The sequence below is a fragment of the Macrotis lagotis genome, chromosome 7, assembly GCF_037893015.1.
Source record: "Macrotis lagotis isolate mMagLag1 chromosome 7, bilby.v1.9.chrom.fasta, whole genome shotgun sequence".
NCBI lineage: Eukaryota > Metazoa > Chordata > Mammalia > Peramelemorphia > Peramelidae > Macrotis > Macrotis lagotis.
In genome coordinates this window covers 54,320,463-54,342,645 of record NC_133664.1, presented here as the reverse complement: position 1 = coordinate 54,342,645, position 22,183 = coordinate 54,320,463, and the positions used below count along the sequence as shown (strand labels likewise).

Genomic DNA, 22,183 nt, shown 5'->3' with positions numbered 1-22,183 from the left:
TTTTGTAAGACTGAAAGCTGCTTATTCTCTTTCTAATTCTTTCCTCAAGAGTTTTCATTTCATATTGAGTTCTTGCCTTTTTTTTTTTAAGTTTTTGCAAGGCAGTGGGGTTAAGTGGCTTGCCCAAGGCCACACAGCTAGGTAATTATTAAGTGTCTGAAGCCTGATTTGAACTCAGGTACTCCTGACTCCAGGGCCGGTGCTCTATCCACAGCGCCACCTAGCCGCTCCTTGCCTTCTTTTCTTATGAGTGTGTATATGTATGTATGTGTGTGTGTATACATATACACATACACACACACACACACACACACCTGTGTGTTATATGTAGTATTGTGGAAAAATCATTATTTTCCCCTTTAAGTCTCTGCTTACAGTTGTTATTTGAAATAATTTTTAATGCTGCATTGTATTTTCTTTTAGTTGCAATTTTTAGTAGAGCAATTTTAGTTCCTGAATTGAGATTTTCTTCTAGGGACAGGCTCAGCTCCCTGCTCAGCTTTTGGGTGGGGTTGTCAGCCCTGCTCATTCTTGCCTTTGATACCCCCTACATTCAAAGTACTTATTTCCATCTCCCAGGGTTCAGCCCTTGCTGGATCTTTGAAGTTCAGAGTATTAAATCTTTAGAACCCTTCTCGAACCCCTGAACCCATTGGCCTGTGCTCAACTCCCCTATTCTTTCTCTTTTGTAGGCTAAGTATGTTCCTGCCCTTCTCTGGTCTTAACTTGGAGGTTACCTTGTGCTAATACTGGATTTGCTCATGGGGATTGGGGTTAGCTGACTTTTTGTGGCATTCTGCAGTAGAAGAAGTTACTTTAGTTATTAAATTTCTTGATCATTATTCCATCTGATAGAATTTCAGGGTTTTGTTGTTATAGATATGTAAAGAGTAGATAGTTGTATTAATAGCAGTTCATTGCCAACTTTTTATCTTCTAAGTTGAGTTCCTCTTCAAAAACTTAAATGATTCCTTTACAGAAAAATGAGAACTTTTCTACTTAGCATCATTTTCAGCTACAATCTTAAAATTACCTGAATGTCATTATGAACTAATTTTTACTAACTAGGTTATTTTATGTAGTTTAAACTAAATTGGTTTTGTGAATTTCAATGAAATTACCAATATATCACTTTTTTAAATTCTGAATTACAGCATTAATAGTAATACTACTAAACTGGGTAACTTTGAAATTTCTAAGACTTTAGTGATTGTATCATTTATGTCTTTGTTAGATAAGATTATGTAATTCACGTGCATTTCTTTGAGAACTTGGAAGTTCAGTATTGTTCCAGAAATAGACATTTTAATAAACACTTTTTTTTCTAAAAGGGAATTAGTTTCCCACATGATCATATTTAATATCTTAATAATATTCATAATTGTTTGTAAAACAGAAATAGAGGCTTGATGTTTTGATATACTCTGAGAATCATGGAATTTTTATCTTCAATGAGATCATTTATTCTAACTTCCTCATTTTACAGATAAGAAAACTGAAATCCACAGAAGTTATAATTTGGTCAGAGTTACACAGCTAGTCAGTAACATATACAGGACTAAAATCCAACTCTCCTGATCCTCATCCAATGCTTTTTGTATGATACTATACAATATTCCTTGCTACTCCCTTTACCATCCTATTTTATTAGATTAGGAAGGTTGGATGCCAGATCTAGTTTTAAATCACATAGTTCTTGCATGAGAAATGAATTGGTAAAAAAAAAAGAAAAAAATGACCTGATTTGGTATATGTGAGTTAAAGTATTTTGAATCTTATTTGAATTCTGTTAATTTTTATGATCAAAAGAATTACAACAAAAGATTTGCCTCTCATAAAGTTTAGAAAGGAGGGTTGATGTTTACCTTTGTCCTCTTTATAAAGTATTTCTGGTGCTCCCCAAAATTGTTCAGTTCATATGTAATGCAAAAATCCCAATTAATAGTGTAAACCAGATTTCTTGAGAACTGTTTAGAATATTTAAGATAATAAATTTCAAGTAAAATTCATAATTCAAACTTTTCATTAATTCAAAATTATATTCTTCTTGGTTGGTTTTGAATTATTGAGGTTTTATTATATTTGCTAAGTATAGATATATTTTCTATATCATAACAAATGCCCACAATTTTGGTAAAATGCATGTACACAGTAAAAAATCTTGATGATTTTTATTGGTGATGATAAAAAGAAATAAGGACCAAACTACTTAGTATTTTATAAGAATAGAAATTAAAGGTTCTATCAATTTTCAGTAGTTTACCGGATTTCAGAGGAATTTAATAAAATCCTTCTTACTGTTAGGAAGATTTTGTAGAAATGTTTGTTTAGTGTTTATACATAGTTAGAGCCCATGCATTAATTAAAACAGTGGATTTGGAGCCAGAGAATAGTAAATTCAGCTATCATTTGACTACTGAAATAACTGAAATCTTGGCAAGTGACTTAACCTATCTGGGTGTTAGAGTTGTCAGCTACAATGAGGGGATTGACCTAGATGACCTTTAAAATCCTTTCCAATTTAAGTTTGTAGTCTGCTGTTATTTCCTATAATGAATTTGCTGTCATCTGAATGAATAGTAAATGAACCTATGATAGCATTAAAATAATAGATACACACACATCTTTAAAAATCTCATCATATTGACTTCTTTCCCTTCCTTTTACACATGCCAATTTGAGCCAGAACAATATTATAACAGATAGCTATATTGTATGAACTAATATTAAAATTACTTAGAAATAAGCATTGTAACCTTATAGAGAATAAAGATTATTAATGTTGAACCAAACTGAGAAAATGTTTTGCAGATCTTTATAGTAATGGAATAAACTTTTTTTTCTTTTAAACAGAACTTCTTGGCATACATAAACAAGCAACTATAGGCTTTTTAACATTAATGGAATCTTTAAGGTATTGTAAGGTGAGTTGATTTTTTAAAAATACTTTAATAACTTCAATGTAAGTTGTCCAATTTTCGAATACCTTCTGGTGTATTCTATTGCTAGTGGATATAGGTAAAGGGTTGACCATTGCTCTCATTTCCTGAAAATAACAAATGAATCAGTACCTATATGTTAATTTATCTCATGAAGACAGCACATTTTCTACTTCCATGAGTTGCTATCCTTAAAATGAGGAGAATTCAAGTCCAGAACTTTCATATGTATTCCTAAAGCAAATCCATGGCTAGTAGTGCTATTACTACTACCTTTTTGAAGAAAAGTAAAAGAATTTGCTGAAATCTAAAATTCTTACTTTCAAATTTGCCAACTTCAAAAAGCATTCACCACTCATATTTTGTTACACCTTACCCTTTCCTTGGCAGTAAAATATATTTGTGAACTTAACTTATGAATATTTAAAATATTTATTTTACGGATCCATGGTCTCTAAAGATTTACATTTATGTAGGTGTCTTTTCTTTGAGGAAGGGGCAGGTTTAAAAAAAAATCTTTGAACTATTTTAAGTCCTTGGTGATGGTAAGATTTTATAATAGGAATAATTAAATGATGAAGTAATCTTATTTTGCTTTTCTTCCATCCTACTTATCATTCCCTTTGTGTCTTAAATTCTAATACTTCTTATTGCCTTCATTCACCAGTAATTTTAAAAAAGGCAGAATTGTCTTAAAGGTCCATAAATCTTATAAGCATGACTTTCTTAATCTAAATGAGAGTTCATTCTCCTTTCTGAAATTGGGACCCTTCCCCCTTAGCTCCCAATTACTAGTTTCCAAAGTTGGACATTCCTTTCTCACCCAGTACCAATAAGAAGGAGTTGAAAAGTATTTGTTAAATGCTTCCTGTGTGTAAAGTACCCCACTGACAATACAAAAAGAAGATGAGGGCAGCCTTAGACCACATTGTTCATGTTCTGATGGGGGAAACAAAGCAGTGGAGCTGTGAGTCCAACCGATGAAGGGACCCACAGATGCTTCATATGTACATCCAAATTTTTTGAATGTTTCTTTATTCCTGTATCTAGCTCTGCCTGTATCTCTTTGCCTTAAGGAGACCGACAAGGGCAATCTTATTGGATATTATCAGGAAATAAGATGTAGTTACCAGTAACTACCAACCAAGTGCCACATCTTTGTATTGTAGTCCTTTGATAAAGTTGGCATAAAAGATGGTAAAATATTATGTGGTATTTGTAGCTAGTAAGAAAATTACATGAAGAATATTTTAATTATTAAAATTTGATTATATTAAAATTATGAGTAGTTTTGTGTTTCCTTTTGCCAGTTGGCTTATTTTTTTTAATAGTCTATTTATTTTTCCAAGAACCTTGAAGAAAATCCATCATATAGATGATGTTTACTACAATATTATGAATACTATTTATATCTAAATCTACCTTTCTACATTAAACAAGATAGGTTTTAACAGGCAACATAGTCTAATCGTTAAAGCTCAAGAAGTCTTGAATGTAAGACCTTTCTATGATCCTTTGAGTACTGCCTGCTAGAAGTGCTCAGGTCACTTCAGCCCTCAAGGCCTCATGTTCCTTATCTGTAAAAGGAATAGCTGAGGTAGATTTATCAAGCCTTTGGCTTCTAGAATCTTCCCTCAGATTTTTGATTGAAAAATCTGCCTGACAATACAGAGGGGGTAAATACCTCCTCCACTGGTCTGATTGCGCTTTCTCTACTGTGTTATCCAGGGTGAATTTTTTTGTCCATATCTTCTAAAAATGCCTAGATATGATCCACTCAATGCACTGGAAGTCATCTCCTAGTTGTAATATTTTGTCAGTGCTGGCCCATCTCCTCATGTTACTTTTAGCCTTTTCTTTATCATTAAGAAATATTAACCTTGAACTTGAATATATATATATATATATATATATGTATGTATATATGTGTGTGTACATATATATACACACACACTACCAGAATCTTAAGAAATTTAAAAATATTTATATACATTGTTTGTTTGTAATTAATTCTCAACCCTGTGCCAAGTACTCTGCTAGACTGTAAGGACACAAACTCAAAAGTGAAAATAGTTCCTGCTTTCAAGGAGCCTATGTATGCTAATGAGACATCAGGAATATTCTTTTTCTTTTTTCAATCAGTCAGTGAGTTTTTATTACATGGTACTAACTGCCAGATATTATACAAATACAAAGAAAAAGAAAAATAGTTCCCGCTCTCAAAGTACTTACATTTTAATGTGGGAAGATAATATGAATATAAATCAGTACATGCAAATAACTTAAAGAACAGATAGAAAGACACCTTAGAGGGGGAAAGTAGTCAAGTTGTAAAAGTAAACATAAACATCCCCATACACATACCAAAGAAAGAGAAGACCTCAAGAAAAATAAAGTGAGAGGAAAAAAAAGTGTACCTCAGTCTATGTTCAGATACATCAGCTTTTTCTTTGGGATGGGTTGCATTCTCTGTCATAAGTCCATCAGAGAAATTGCTTCAACTTTTTTTCCCCCACAGTTGTTATTGCTAGCTGTATTTCCCTCCATCCTGTTTCTCCCCACCCCATTTATTATATTCTCTCTCTCCTTTCATTCTGTCCCTCCTAAGTGTGTTGTGACACTACCCTCTTCCAAGATCTTCCCTTTCTTCTTTCACCCATGCCACCCCCCTTCCCTCTGCTGTCTCCTTTCTCTTATCCCTTTCCTCTACTATTTTCCTTTCGGAAAATATATATCCAATTGAGTGTATATGTTATTTCCTCTCTGAGCCAATTCCAATGAAAGTGAAGGCTTACTCATTCCCCCTCACCTTCCCCCCCTTCCACTTCATTGCAAACCCTTTTTCTTGCCTCTTTTATATGAAATAACTTAGCCTATTCCACCTCTCCTTTTCTTTTCTCCTAATACATTTCTTTCTCTCCCATTAACTTGATCTTTATAATATACCTTCATATGCAGCTCCTTCCTGTGCCTTGTCCTTCTAATTGCCCTAATAAATGAAAAGGTTCATATGAGTTGTCAGAATCATCTTCTCATGCAGGAATACAAGTAATTCAACATCATCAAATCCCTCATAATTAGTCTTTCTCATCCACTGTATGTTTCTTTCACCTGAGTCCTGTATTAGAAGATCAAACTCTCTGTTGAACTTTGGTTGTTTCATCAGGAAAGTTTGAAAATTTCCTCTTTCATTGAATATTCATCTTTATCCTTGCAAGATGTTCAGTTTTGCTGGGCAGTTAATTCTCAGTTGTAATCCAAGATCTTTTGTCTTCTGTATGATCATATTCCAAGCCCTATGAGCCTTTAATGTAGAAACTGTTAAATCTTGTGTTATCCTGACTGTAGCTCTATAATATTTAAATTACTTCTTTATGGCTGCTTGTAATATTTTCTCCTTGACTTGGGAGTTCTGAAATATGTTTATAATATTCCTGGCAGTTTTTATTTTGGGATCTCTTTCAGGAGGTGATTGGTGGATTACCTCAGTTTCTAGTTTACTCTCTGCTTCTAGGATATCAGGGCAATTTTCTTGAAGGATTTCTTGAAAAATGAAGTCTCTTTTCCTAGACGTGACTTTCAGTCTAGTAATTTTTAAATTATCTTTCCTGGATCTATTTTCCTGGTAAATTGTTTTCCCAAAAAAGATATTTCATATCTTCTTCTAGTTTTTCATTATTTTGGTTTTCTTTTATTGTTTCTTGATTTCTCATAAAGTCATCGGCTTTCCTTAGCTCTATTTTATATTTGAAGGAGTTATTCAGAGAATTTTGGATCTCCTTTTCCATATGACCAGTTCTACTTTTTAAGGAATTATTCTCCTCATTGATCTTTTGGACTGCTTTTTTCATTTGACCTAAACTGGTTTTTAAGATGTTATTTTCCTTCAGTATTTTTTTTGTACCTACTTCACCAAGCTGCTGACTTGGTTTTCATGATTTTCCTGCATTGCTCTCATTTCTCTTCCCAATTTTTCGTCTACCTTCCTTACTGATTTTGAGCTCTTCCATAGTCTAAGCCCAATTCATATTTTTCTTGAAGACTTTGGAAACAGAAGGTTTGACTTTATCTTCTAAGTGTGTATTTTGATCCTCCTATGGGAGTAAAGTAATTGTCTATGGTCAGATTTTTTTTCTTCTGTTGTTTGCTCATTTCCCCAAGCTATGATTGATTTGATATTAACTCTTTGTTAAAGTGGGATTCTGCTTCCAGGATGGAGGATGCACTTTCCTAAACTTTTGAGGGTTTTCATGAACATCCCCCAGCAACCTCAATTCTTTCACAGTCTTATAAAGGCTCTGACCCGTGTTGTGGTCTATGAATGACCATGGGCACTCTCCTCTGCCCTGGAGCTGTGAGGAGGGTCCCTGCTCCTCTATAGTGGTACGGGACCCCAGACTGCAACCTGAATCTGAGTGTGGGCTAACAGTAGAGTCCAGCCCCAGGGACAGTGAAGAAACCTCAGCCATCTCTCCACCCCCTTACTGTCTGAGGGTTGAGTGCCCTGGAAGCAGCTGGCAGGTAGCTCCACGGGCCTGCTTCTGGTTCCCAGGGGTGGGCTGTGCTGAGGCCTGCATTGAGGTGGGCTCTGCACTCACTCTGATGTGGCAGAATTTTCCAGTTGACCTTCTAAGTTGTCCTTAGCAATATCTGGGCTGAGAGGTCTGAAAACCCCCCACTACCATGGGCAAGGCACTGTCAGGGACCCAGACACCCCCCACTCCCCGGTCTTTTCCTGGATGGCCTGCGTGGCCTGGGCTGCCCCTGAGGCCCCTTTTAACCCCAGTGTAACAGATCTTTCCTGCAGTTCTTCCAAGTTCTCTTGGCTGGAAAATTGTTTAACTCAGACTGTGGAATCTACTACTCAAGAATTTGATTAAAGTCATTATTTAGAAGTATTTGGAGTGGTCTGAAGGAGAGCTTCAGGATTTCCTGCCTTCACTCTGTCATTTTAGCACCACCTGCTAAGAAAGGCAATCTCTTAGGAATTATTCTTCCCTTGTCAGACCACATTTAAAGTACTTTATACCATTATTAACAAATCAATAAATAATAAATAAAGCATCCAGAGTACATTGACCAGGAAAATTTAAAGCTTCAAGATTATACCATGTAAAAATTATGCATGACCTTTTTGTGATTCATTTTCTTCTAAGGACACTATCATAGGAAGTTGTTGGATTCCCAGGTGAGGCCACAACAGTTGTATAATTTCACCTGAGGTTCTATATCTCTATTAAAATTAATTACTAGTAGTCAGTTAATGACATAAAGTGTCATTTGTTTATTGAATAACTTTTAGGTACAGTTATAATCAGATAATTTTAATATGTTTCTTATCAATCTTTAGTTGATGGGTTCTCATATGGAAGGTACTAGTTGGGCATAAATATGAGGGTAGAGCTTTATCAGCAGCATACATTTTTATTTTTCATTTTTAACACATTTATATACTAATGCATTTTTCTTATGTGATAAATATTAGTTTTGTTAATTACATCTTGAGCTCTTTGACATCTTGGACCATGTCTTATCCTTCTGTGATCTATACAGTAAACCAAGCATAGAAAAGACTCAACCTCAACTAATACTTGTTCAATTTTTGAATATTTTATAAATATAATGAAAAAAGTTGCATTATGAAACTTAACCCCTAATTATATAAGTAAAAATATGTTTAAATATCCAAATTATTTTTTTAATCAGTATAAAAACACGAGTATGAATTTGAAGGACAAGGAAAAATGTGTTATTTTTTCCCAGCTTGATTTGGCTATGTGCTTTTATATGAAATCTAGTGATATATAAGGTTGGTTGTTCTAATGATGCTGATTGTGATGTTGATAATATCGAACTTATATATTTTCTAAACATAGAGTCTTTTTTAGTCATTGGATACAATAGAATAATGACTACCTTTTCCATATTAATGGAAAATAGTTTTCCTTTTTTTGGACTATGTTTATATTCTGTTCAAATATGACTCTATTTCGTTAGAAGCAGCTGTATTATCTCAAATCAGTAAATTAATGAAGATATACTGCCCAAAGTCAATATATTTGCTCTGTACCAGCTGCTTAGGGGGATAGGGTCAAGAATACTGGGGGGGATATGGGCTAATTTAATTAAGTTTGGACATTTTCCTATCCCTTTTCTAATGATTTGGCAGCCAAGAAAAATAGTTGTAGAGACCATGTTAGCATCAAATGTCATTTTGGACTATTCTTAATCATTAGTAAAAAGTAAGAACTGCTACATTGGTTTATAATACTACCAAAAGCTCTATCTTTATTTATTTTTTCCAAATGAATTTTTAAGCCATGATTATGTATTACCTCTTTGTTAAGTTATCATGTACCAGATAATATGCCTTATAGAGGTAAAAATGAAACAGCTTCTATCCTTAAGAGCTTCAAGGAAACAATATTTATAAAACACATGGAAATATTGATGTAATTTATAACAATGAGCCCAAGATGTCATAGGAGAGGGGGGGCAGGAGAGGAAGAGCAGCTTGTAGATTTGGACAAGCTTCATTGAGCTGAGACTTGAAGGGAACTAAGGGAAATATTTTGCGAGAGGAAAATCATGAAATCCTACTGACCAGACCCACTACAAACATGTGCAACCTAGTCTCTACTAGGCCCTCACTGCACCAAGGCTTTCCTCTTAAACTTCCCTAATAGACTCCCTATCCCTCTCATCATAGTGGCTTTTCAGACCCTTTTCCCCATCCTCACCCATTATTCAACAGAGCAATTTGCCTCATATTTCACGGAAAAAATTGAAGCCATTCACTTTTCCCTTTCTTAACTCACATTATCATCATCATCATCACTGCAATAATAAGGTTGTTTAAAAAAATTGTAATAACTAGTTTTAAAGTTTTAGCTTTAAAATAAAGGCTTTAAAGTTTACAAAGTACTTTGAAAACATAATCTCATTTTATTCTTACAATAACCTTGGAAGGCAGGTGCTATTATCATTATTAACTCTCTCTTACAGATGAGAAAACTGAGGCAGATAATGATTAAATGACTTTTGCTCAGGATTACATCTCTGCCTTTTGTAATCACTTTTTCCTTTCACTTGCTGTGTCTTAGCCAAGGTCATGCCCAAGAACCTCTCCTGGTCAGTCTTGTATCTCTATAACTGCATCACTTAGTGTTCTCAGCAGCTTCCCTGGGTCCAGTTACCTCAGTGCTTCTTGCATTTACTTCTCCAGCTCCACACTCACACCTCCTCTCATCAGTCATCTTGAGCTGGACCTCCCCTGGATATCAGCCTCCTCATCCTTGTAGGATCTTAGCAGGGGGTCTTCCCAACCCCTGCCTATCTAATGACTGGGGAGGGCTGGGAGCTCCAGACTTTCCTCCAAGGAGAGAGAGCTCAACTCAACCACTCCTCTTTCCTCCCTAGCTGGGCCACTTTGGAGCTTCTCTGTCTTGCTTTTTGTCCATGCTGTGTACTTCATGTTTTTCTTGGATTTCTTTTGGGGCTTTTCTTCCTCCATTACATTGTAAAGTCCTCTGAGGACAGGGACAGTGCCTGGCCTATAATTGTTTAGAGCCCACTCCTGTTGTCGATCAGTCTCACCCCCTTCCCCTCTGTTCAGCTTAGTGCCAAGTCCTATAGCTTTGGTATTAGTGGCATCTCTCAAATGTTCCCTTCCCATCTTCAGCCTTGCCACCAGCCTGAGGGCTTTCTCACCTCAGACTTGGAATAGAACAGTTGCCTTTTGAGTGATCTCCCTACCTCAACCACCCACAAAGCTGTCAGATTAATCCTCCTAAAGTATAGGTCTGCATTAATTTAGGTCATTGATTCTTTCATCTTGAGGATCAAATATGAAACTCAGTTTGACATTCAGAGCTTTCCTTAACCTTTCTACCAACTAATTTTCCAATCTTATATCTTACTTCCTGCCACATACTCTTTAATCAATTGACACTGACTGTCCTCCCATGGAAGGAATATTTTTCCTTCTCATTTCTAACTATTGTCTTCTTTCAGGTCCCAATGAAAATCCCACCATCCACAAGAGACCTTTTCCAATTACCCTTAATTACCAGTTTTTGCCTGCATTTTATTATTTCTAATTTATCATATATATGTGTGTGTGTGTGTGTGTGTGTGTGTGTGTGTGTGTGTATGTATATATATATATGTATATATACATATATACATATATATATATATATATCTTGTTTGTACATAGTTGCTTGCATATTTTCTTTCCTCATTAGACTCTGAGATGGAGGCAAGGAGGAAATTGTTTCAGGCTTGGGGAATGACCTGTACAAAAGTACCTGGAGATTTATGATGTCCTCTATGGTCAGTTAGTAAATAGGCCAATCCAACTGGGTAGCAGAGTTTGAGAAGGACTCTATAACACGTAAAAATAGCCTGGGTAAAGATACTAAGGAGCCAGGTTGTGAAGAATTTAAATTCCAAAATAAAGAAGTTTATTTTTGTTCCTAGAGGCCATAGGAAACCATGGGAGTTTGGTGATCAATAGAACAATATGGTTAGACATGCTTTTTAGGAAATGCTTTGATATCTGTGTAGAACATCTATTGGAGAGTGCAGAAACTTGAGGTAGAGAGCTTAGTTAGGAGGCTGTTAGAATAGCTCAGCCAAGAGGTGGAAAGGACTTGACTTGAGTGATAGCTGTGAAAGAAGTGAGGAGGGTTGGAATATATCACAGATGGTATGTAGATAGAAGCAATATTTTGCAACTAATTTGATATCTAGGGTGACCAACTTTGTAAACCTGAGTATCTAAGAGGATAGTGGTACCCTCAATAGTGATAGGAAAGTTCAGAAAACAGAGTGAATAGTGATGTGGAACAAGAAGGAGGAAGATCAAAGTTGAATATAGACAGTATAATTTGAACTCATTTGAGAGATCAGTATATAGCCTTGGGTTATATACCCCACAGTTCGGGGTTGAAACCTGAATGATGAATGTAAAGAACATCAGCTTCTCTATTGGAATGTTCTTCAATTTGGAACAATGCCCAAAGGGCTATAAAACTGTACATACTCTTTGATCCAACCATATCATTACTAAGACTGTTCCAGAGGGATCATGGGAAAAGGGAAAAATACTAATATGTACAAAAATATTTATAGCAACTCTGATAGACTTAGTTAGCTCCTCTCAGTAACAGAATGATCCAAGATGATTCCAAAAGATTTGTGATAGAAAATGCCATCCACATCCAGAGAAGGAATTATGAAATCTGAATCCAGAACAAAGTATATCATGTTTACTTTTCTAAATGTTTTTTGTTTTTTATGGGGTTTTTTTCCCTTTTGTTCTGATTCTTTCACAACATGTATATATGGAAATGCATTTAACATGATTGTACATGTATAACCAACAATAACAACAAAAAGAATATACTCTTTTTGAGGGAAGGAATGTCTTTGGCTTTTACTTTGTATCCCCAGCATTTAATACAGCATTTAATGCAGTGATTGTCATGTAGTGAGCTTTTAATAAATGCCTCCTGATGGATTGTTGAATTGACAGAGGAAACAAAGAGGGAATGGTGAAATAGCATGGTAACCAGATGAGAACAGTATCAAGAAGTCCAGAGGAAAAAGCATTAGAGTGGGGTGGGGGAATTGGGTGAAGGCTGTCAATTACTGCCATTAGTTTTTTTTTTTAATTAACTAAATACATTATTATTTATTAATTATATATGCCAGATTTTTCTTGAGGCATTTGCAATATCTAATATTAGTCACAAGTAGTATGGTATAATGGAACTAGATGACCTATAGCTATCTCAACATATCCAAAACTTTACTTATCCTCTTTCCTTCAGAATTATCCAGCCTTCCAAACTTCTATTACTGAAGACAGTATCAGTAATACTGTGTCCCAGTCATCCAGATTCACAACTTATGTGTCATTCTCTCACCCTATCTAATGTTGTCCAGGCCTGTCAGTTTTACTTACATAGCATCTTTCATATTTGTCCCCTTCTCTCCTCTGTCATTGCTACTATCCTGCATTTCCATCACCTCATGCCAGGACTATTTCAGTAGGCTATTGGGATGGGGGGGGGGGGGGGCAAGGGGGACTCTCCTTGTCACAGGTCTCTGTCTACTCCAGGCCATCCTCTGCTAGGATACTTAAGTACTTTTTTGACCATATCACTACCATAATCAGTAAGCCCTACCTTTCTAGTCTTTCTACACTTTCCTCCACCTGGGAGATCCCATGACCCTGAGCCCTAGTTGTTCCATGATGAAGACACTCCCTGGAATACTTAGTTCACATTTCTATCTTCCAGCTGCCCCAATTTCTTCAGGTCCCAAGTTAAATCCTGCTTTTGTCAAGAAAACTTTCCCCATTTACTCTTAAGTTTCATGCCTCCCATTGTTAAATATTCCCTACTTTTCCTATCAGTGGCTTGTTGATACATATTTCTTTGTATGTTGTTGTCCCTATTAGACTGTGAGTTCCTCAAGGGTAGGGCCTGTCTTTTGCCTTTCATTGTTTCACCAGGTCTCAGCATAGGTCCTGACAAATGCTTAATAAATGTTTATTAAATTTGACTGGAGAACGAGTTGGTCTAAGAATGAGGACATCTACCTTATAGATATTGCTCAGTCACTGTCAACCATGGGCAGATAATTTAATCCATTAACTTCCATTTCCTCCTTCTTAAAATCGTGGTAGTAGCATCCCCATTTTAATAATGGTATCCACCAACATCATAGAAGGATTTACTTTGATGAAATAGTGTGTGTGTGTGTGTGTGTGTGTGTGTGTGTGTGTGTAAATAAGCATTCCATGAAACAAAGCACTGTACAAATGTTAAATATTATCCTTGTGTGCTTCTTTGTCTTAAACTCATTGGAAGAATATACATTCTTTAATATCCCTTAATTCTCATTTATGATGGTTAAAATTATAGCACCGTTTTTATTATGTTTAGCTTAGCACACTTTATTTTTTAGAACTGTTCATATGCATTATAAGTTTATTATTTCAAGAGTCTTGTTGACCTAAGATTTGTATTTTGTGGTCCATTGCCCTGCTTATCACTGTTGGGATCCTAACTGTTGGTATGCTTTGTATATGGTACTGTGATAGAATTCAAAGTACCATCCTTGATAACTTTTCAGCTTAGAAAGAGATTGTTTTGGGACAGCTAGGTGGTGTGATGAATAGACCCCCCCAGCCCTGGAGTCAGGAGGAGCCCAGAGAGATTAATTCTCAAGACTGTCCTGGTTGTTTCTAGTTGAGGTTTTGTCACTTACTTCTGTTACTGATTTAATAAGGAGTAGCAGTGTAGTATGAACCAGGTTAGAGGCACCTAAATCTGCAGGGTATCAAAATTTCTTTGGTAATGAAAGTAGTTACGAATTTTATGTAATTATTATCAGGATGAAATAGAACATTCTAACTGACTTATTATTTTTGTTTTTCCAAATTTGACCTAGGTTGGTTCTTACTTGAAATCACCAAAGTTCCCCATTTGGATTGTTGGCAGCGAAACTCACCTCACTGTCTTTTTTGCCAAGGTATGGTAGTTGGATATTTTGCTATAAAACTTCAGCTACACAGATACCAAATATGACCTTTTAAAGTTGAGATCTTTGCTAATTTTATTAGAAAATTATTAGTAAATAATTTTTATGAATTTCTAATTTATTAGAAAATAATTTTTCTGAAACATTCTTTTCATAGCTCATGGGCCCTTTCAGAAATTACAAAAATACTTTTTTGTCCTGTTGGTTGTGTTTTTGTTAGATAATTTTAGAATCACTTCAATGGCAGTTATTTACATTTTTTAATTTTGCACTTTTTGTCTCTGAAGTTTTAAAAATTTGTTGGTTATAGGAAAACTAAATGACTAAAAGAATCAAGGTACTCTACTTCCAGTAGAAATAAAAAATACTATTCAGTATTAAACAATTATATTAGTACTAGCAGAAATAAGAATAAAAATAGTGCAGAATTGACATTTTGTGGTTTGCAAGCTCTTCACATCACATTCATGAATCAGCTAGTGTGTTATTATCTCCATTTTGCAAATGGGGAAACTAAGGCTTATAGAAATTAGATACCTACTTGAAACAACATTAGAAGCAAGGTCATTTGATTCCAAATCTATTGTTCTTCCCACATGATCAGGTCTAACCCTTTTATTTAATGGTGTCTTGTTATATAAGAGCTGTGAGTTAAAGCCATAATGATCTCTTTTTCTCCTGATCATTTCTGGAACCAGTTCATTGTAAGTTTTTATTATCTATCCATGATAGATTCTTGCTGGTATATGAGCTGTATGGATTTATTTTCTAACTCCCTATGATAGTTTGTACTTGTAGATATTCTTCATCCAATTCATTTTTTCTGTTTGGGTTGTTAGGCAACTTCTTTTAGGAGTCTGTGGAGTGTTTAAGGGCTTTATATGATTAGCACTGCCATCAGCACTTGGAATATCTAAACCATCTATTGGAAATCTCTTCAGTTTTGACTCTGCTTTTGATAGTTTCCCTAATGTTAACAAGTACCTTTTCCCATAGCATGTTTCTGTTTTATGCCTTTCGATTTTTAGAACAATTTTTCAATTATCTTGAATATTACAAGCTTTAAGGAATCTTATATAATTGACATATACTTTGGATGCTGCTTGTCCTCCAATAAAGGATATAATAGAGCCACAGAAGTTATCAGCTAAGAGATCATCAAGTACAGATAAAGGAAAGAAGAAAAAAATGTCTTGCTTGTTGTTTCCATCTACTGAGAAAGTCTCTTGTCCTCCAGGAGCATGTGTTTAAAGCATAACAAAATCTTCCAGGATTTATCACAAATGACACGTCCAGAATCAATCTAAAAAATGTTTACTGTGGGAGCAGCTAGGTGGCGCAGTGGGTAGATCACTGGCCCTGGAGTCAGGAGGACCTGAGTACCAAGGTAGTCTCAGACACTTAATAATTACCTAGCTCTCTGACCTTGGGCAAGTCATTTGACCCCATTGCCTTACTAAAACAAACAAAAAAATGTTTTCTGTAATTAAGAAGTCATGGACTAGAAACTAAAGACATATTTTTCACTGTTGCCCATTGAAGATATAAAAGAGAATAAAGTACTTTAGAAAGTAAAAAACTGGCCAAGAAGGAATTTCTGTACCATAATTTACAACTTAGAGATGGCAAATTTCTATATAAAGATCAAATATACCTAAGAAAACTGATAAGATTGTAATTGAGAGATGTCTAAAAAAATCATTCACAAGGGCTTTAAATTAAAAAGAAAAGGCAAGGAGTAGCTAGCTGAGTCAGTAGATAGAGCACTGGCCCTGGAGTCAGGAGTACCTGAGCTCAAATCCAGCCTCAGACACTTAATAATCTAGCTGTGACCTTGAGCAAGTCACTTAACTACATTGCCAATGCAAAAAACAAAAAATAATTAAAAACAAAGTAAATAACACCTATATCTACCATAGACATGAGTAATAATGGTCTCAATGATGTCCAAATATGATTGTTTTACTTCACTACTTGTAAACATTCAATAACTCACCGCCACCCCCCAGCTATGGAATAAAAGCACAACTTCTTAGCCTTGCATTCAAGGCCTATCCGTTCTAACTCTAACCTAATACTAAGCACAGACTGAGTAGTTTGTTCTCCTTATCCCAAATATTCCTGATGTCTTGTCTTCTGCTTTTGTCTCTTAATCCTTCAAACTAGAATAATTATTTTTTTTCTGATCAATGCCTTTAGATTTCCCTTGCTTGAAGGTCAGACTCCAATGTTACATATTTCATGAAGTCTTCCTTTAATCTCCCTCTCTTTTCCCTCTGCCCATTTCCCTTCCCCAAACTGGAAGCTATTTCTTTTTCCTCTGATCTCATAAAATTTCATTCTTTTTGCAGATCAGGTATCCCACAGAATCCCCAGATTCCCACAGTTCTTAACATAGACATGCCATTATAGTAAAGTAATGGCTTCAAAGATTTTCTTAGGAATTGTCCTCTGGTCCTTTGATCATTCATTCCCCCTAGGTGCAAACGGATTGGATTCCGAACAACAGACATTAAAGACACAAAGACACATAAGATACTACAGGAACCTAGACAACAAAATTCTTCTGATACCCTTCTCAGAATGAGGGTTCATAGAAATTATTAATGTATATACAAGAACCCTACCTATGGACTCTTATTGATATATTAGGTCCATAACACAGCCAGAATTCTCACCAGACTAAAGTCTTTATCTCTCTATCTATGCACATATATGCATGCATACATACAAGTCCACATTCATATATCTCCCACTTCTTCCTCTCCCCTCTTCCCTATGAGTAGAATATATTATCAGTTCCAATTGTAATAAATTATAGGAGTCTGTACAGTTTATTTTATAGTGCTTGATTTTTGTTTTACAGGGTATTATTCCAACAAAGAAATCTTAGTATTCTATATTATGAAGGGGTTTTTATATATCTGTATCTTTATATCTAATTATATGTGGTTAACAACACAAGAGAGCTTAGTATTCTGTATTATGAAGGGTTATAGATGTTAATATACATATAGTTATGGCTAAAGTTTATGTATTTTATATTATTGCAATAATCTTGTTGTGAGAGTAATCAACAATCCCCCTCTCCCCCAAAAAGATGAGAAACCTCAAGAAGAATGAGAGAGAGAAAAAAATGTACTTAAGTCTGTGTTCAGATTCCAATGGCTCTGTTTCTGGGATGAATTGCCTTCATTATCATAAGTCCACTAGAGAAGTTGCTTCTATATCTTTTCCCACAGTTCCTATTACTAGCTGTATTTCCCTCTCTTCCATCACCTGTTCCCCCCTTCCCCCTTATCCCATCCCTTTCATCTCATTTTTCTCTATGGGAAGATAAATTTCTATACCCTGTTAAGTGTGTATGTTATTTCTTCTCTGATCCATTTCTGATGAGAATGAAGGTTCACTCATTCCCCCTTGCCTTCTCCCATTCCAGTCCATTGTAAAAGCTTTTTCTTGCTTCTTATGTGAAATATCTTAGCCCCTTCTTCCTCTCCTTTCTCTTCCTTCCAGTATTTTCCTTTATCACCCATTGACTCCATCTTTTTAATATATTATGCCATTATATTGAGCTCCTTCCTGTGCCTTGTCTATATATGCTTGCTCCTTCTAACTGCTCTTATAAATGAGAAGATTCATACAAGTTATCAGTATCTTCTTCCCATGCAGGAATCCAAACAATTCAACAACATTCAGTTCCTCATAATTAGTCCTTCTCGTCCACCCCCACTTTGATTCTCCTGATTCCTGCACTTGGACATCAAACTATCCCTGCACTTGGACATCAAACTATCTGTTCAGCTCTGGTTATTTCAGTAGGAAAGTTTGAAAGTCCCCTGTTTCATTGAAAGTCCGTCTTTTCCCCAAAAGAGGATGTTCAGTTTTGCTGAGTAGTTGATTCTCGGTTGTAAACCAAGATCCTTTGCCTTTTGGAATATCATTCCAAGCCCTACGAGCCCTTAATGTAGATGCTGCCAGATCCTATGTAATCCTAACTGTAGAGACACAGTAGTTGAATTGCTTGTTTCTGGCAGCTTTTAGTACTTTCTCTTTGGCTTGGGAGTTTTGGAATTTGGCTATAATATTCCTGGAAGTTTTTCTTTTGGGATCTCTTTCAGGAGGTGATGGGTGAATTCCCTAAATTTCTATTTTATCCTCTGCTTTTAGGATCTCAGGCAATTTTGCTGCATCATTTCTTGAAAAATGAAGTCTAGGTTCTTTTCCTGGCCATGACTTTCAGGTAGCCCAATAATTTTTAAATTATCTCTTCTAGATTTGTTTTCAAGGTCAGTCATTTTTTCAATGAAATATTCACATTTTCTTCAAATTTTGGGGTTTTTTGGTATAGTTTTATTTCTTCCTGAGTTCTCAGTCATCAAATCCTTTTAGTTCCATTCTGCAATTCTGCATTTGAAGGAGTTATTTTCTTTTTTTTTTTTTTTTAAGATTTTGCAAGACAATTGGGTTAAGCGACTTGCCCAAGGCCACACAGCTAGGCAATTGTAAAGTGTCTGAGGTCAGATTTGAATTCAGGTATTCTTGACTCCAGGGCTGGTGCTCTATCCACTGCGCTACCTAGCTGCCCCTGAAGGAGTTATTTTCTTCAGAGAACTTTTTTGTTTTATTTTCTAGCTGACCAATTCTGGTTTTTAAAGCATTCTCCTTATTTGCCTTTTTGTGTTGCTTTTTTGCTTTGGCCTAAGCTGGCTTCTAATTTCTTTTCTTCAATATTTTTTGTCTTTCTTTCACCAAGTTGCTGACTTGCTGCTTGCAGTATTTTCTCATTTCCTAAAGTCCCTCCACTATATCTTGAACTGTTGAACAACTGTTGAAACAGTTGTTTCACTCTGCCTTTTTTGTGGGTTCTGTCACTTTAGAGTCTGTTGAGCGGCTTTATTTAAAATTGTTTCAGAGGGAAATAAGGGACTTTCTAGCTTCTCTACACCATTTCAGTTCCTCCCAGGAAGTTCATTTTAGTGCAGTTTAATATTAATGACTTAATATATACTACAAAGTTACACAAACCTTTGAAAGGGTAATTATTTAAAATGTTAAAATACTGCTGTTTCTTAATTAAATTTAACTGAAGCGCTATACATTGCTCTAATCAGTTTTTAAAATTACTCACTAACTGAAAGAATTGCATTTGTGTTCCTGACCTGTGTCTTGAATTATCCAAAGATATTCAAAGATAAGAGGTTTTGTTATATACATAAGAGTTTTGACTTGACCCATAAGGAAATGTCTATGGGTTATAAATCAAGTGACCAAGGTAACCAAGCAAAACAACCTTCTCTTCTCTACCAGTCTGAGAAATTCTCATCCAGGAACTGTCACACAAAGTTGCCTGCCCATATGGCTTTTTTGAAAAATGTTATTATTTAATAAATGTAACCTCTGTAGTTGATGAATGAAAATAAATTCTTAAATATTGCTATAATTTACCAATAACTGTCGATTCTTCAAAAAAGTATTAACTTTTGAGGGAAGTCTTATTTTTGCCTAACTTTTCTGTACCTCAGATATGTCAGTTAAAGATACATAAAGACATTTGCTTCATTAGAAAAGATCAATTTGTCAAGAACACCATTGCAATTTTCAAGTTTTGACTTCACAACAAAATTCTAACCTTGTGTAGTAATGTTTTTGCAGCATTTGAACAATTTTGACAAGGGAAGTATGTCACTTTCATGCACTATGTTTGCACTATGTTTTGGAATTTTTCAGTTCAGCAGACTGGGCTCATTTTGGGGGACTGTTCAAATGGCCTTTCAGTTTCAGTCAAAGGTTCTTCACTTTTTTTGATATTTTCTACATGTAGGTTCATTATGAATTGAGTCATAATTCTTTATAATTATTCTTTTTTCTAAATTTTCATGGAAGATATCTTCTAATTAGAAAAGAAATTTCTACTGCTGTGGACTTGAGTTCAGCTAAACAATATCACAATTGACTTCTCCTTTAATACTTGACCATTTATAATCAGAAGAACAGAACTAAAAAAATATTATTCCAAATTCCCAAAAAGAAATTGAAATAATTGAAATTTTAAATTATGATTTTTGCATATTTATAGCATTAATACATTGGAAGTTTTTAAAAATTGAAACTTTTAAAAGACTTTTAGGACACCCTAATTTTGATCCTACACAAGAGAATGATGGGATCAAAGTTTCGGTTAATCTGGTCTTTGATGGACTCATGTGAACTAGTGAGAACCTTGAAATAACCCAAATTTTCAGATAAATGACCTAAATTATGGTAGTAGTTTTTTTAAGTAAAGAGGTCCCTCATGAGAAATGTTATGAAGTTAAAAATGAAAAAACGCTAGTGAGAATGAGGAGTTGAGAGTGATATCCATGTTTTAGAGCTTGGGTTACCCAAACAGTTGTGGTGCCCTTGACTAAAATAGGAAGTTTGTTAAGAAATGAGTCTTTTTTTATTTGTTTTTGTTTGCTTATTTGTTATTTGACAGAGGGCAAAGGGAGAGTGAAAATATTAAGTTCAATTTTGCCCGCTTTGAATTTGAGGGAGGTGTTTGGAATATAATTTATAATTACCTTGACACTGATGTCAGCCTAATTCAGTGGTATCAGTCACCTTAGTTAGTATTGAGAATCCTCAAGATTCATGAAAACTCTTTAGTATGACAGAAGACCAAGAACCCAATACTTCTAGAATTTTATACCTCTTTTTCTTCTTAGATTAAAAATAACAAATATACCTTATTTAATAATGGAGTTATTCTTTAAGTAGAGTTAAAGGATTTCATTATCATATCATCAGATCTGTCTCTAGGGTACATCAAACCTTTTCTATAAGAAATCCTCTGCTCACCCAGAAGTTTTATATATATGACTCAGAAAGGCAGTTAGGAGAGAAATTTAAAAAAATTCTGAAAACCATAGTTTACAAAAATAACCCAAACTACCTATAATTTTTTTTGAAAACCCAAAACATTATATGTATATATGTGTGTGTATATATATATATGTATATATATATATACATATATATATACACACTCCTTTTTAAATTAATAAATAATTTGTAGGTGAGTAATCATCATACACACATGTAATCAGTTAAAAGTGTTTTTGTCCAACTCGTTCCCATTTTAATTCCAGATGTTGAATATTGAAGTTAATCCAGAGATTGTTGTTACAGGTGTTAAGGAATAAAGTGGTACTTTTAATGTGATAAATTAGACTGTAAAAAGTCTTGTTTATAAGAAATTCATTTTGAAAACTAAATTGTTTAAAGAGTTAGGTAGTCATATCCATGTTCAGTCTTAAAGTATATTTTTTTCTTAACATGACAAAAATTGATTAAAGAGTGATAAAGTTAGAACACTTGATTTCAGCTTATGTAATGTTTTTTGATGCTATGAAAATTCAAAAATTAATCTCTGCTTATATATTACAGTATTTGGACTTTCAGGTTTCCTCTTTTGTTCTTTTTTTCTTTATCACTAAATTTCTTCTATGTCTCCCAATATTGAATTTGGGATTTTTGAGTTTTCTTTTATTTTCCCCTGAAGAGGAAACAATCTATCACTTTTTAAAAATACTTTTTATAGTGACTTTTTTTATTTAAAAAATGGGTTTAATTAAAAGTATCACTAACATTAAAATTACATTCATAAATGATAACTGAAATCAGTTTCTCTTTTGTCATGTGAGTGACTT

At 34.7% G+C, this 22,183-nt stretch overlaps 1 protein-coding gene across 4 annotated transcripts in view; it reads left to right on the top strand.

Annotated features, from left to right (window-relative positions):
• Positions 1-22,183, top strand: part of MINDY3 (MINDY lysine 48 deubiquitinase 3) — a 91,086-nt gene that overhangs the window by 36,977 nt on the left and 31,926 nt on the right. For all 4 annotated transcript variants that reach the window (XR_012469955.1, XR_012469954.1, XM_074192921.1 and 1 more), the window contains 2 exons: positions 2,854-2,924; positions 14,403-14,483. Coding sequence is in view for 2 of the 4 variants with exons in the window: in XM_074192921.1 (XP_074049022.1) it covers positions 2,854-2,924; positions 14,403-14,483 (152 nt within the window). In the remaining 2 variants the exon portion in view is untranslated. The remainder of the gene's footprint in view (positions 1-2,853; positions 2,925-14,402; positions 14,484-22,183) is intronic.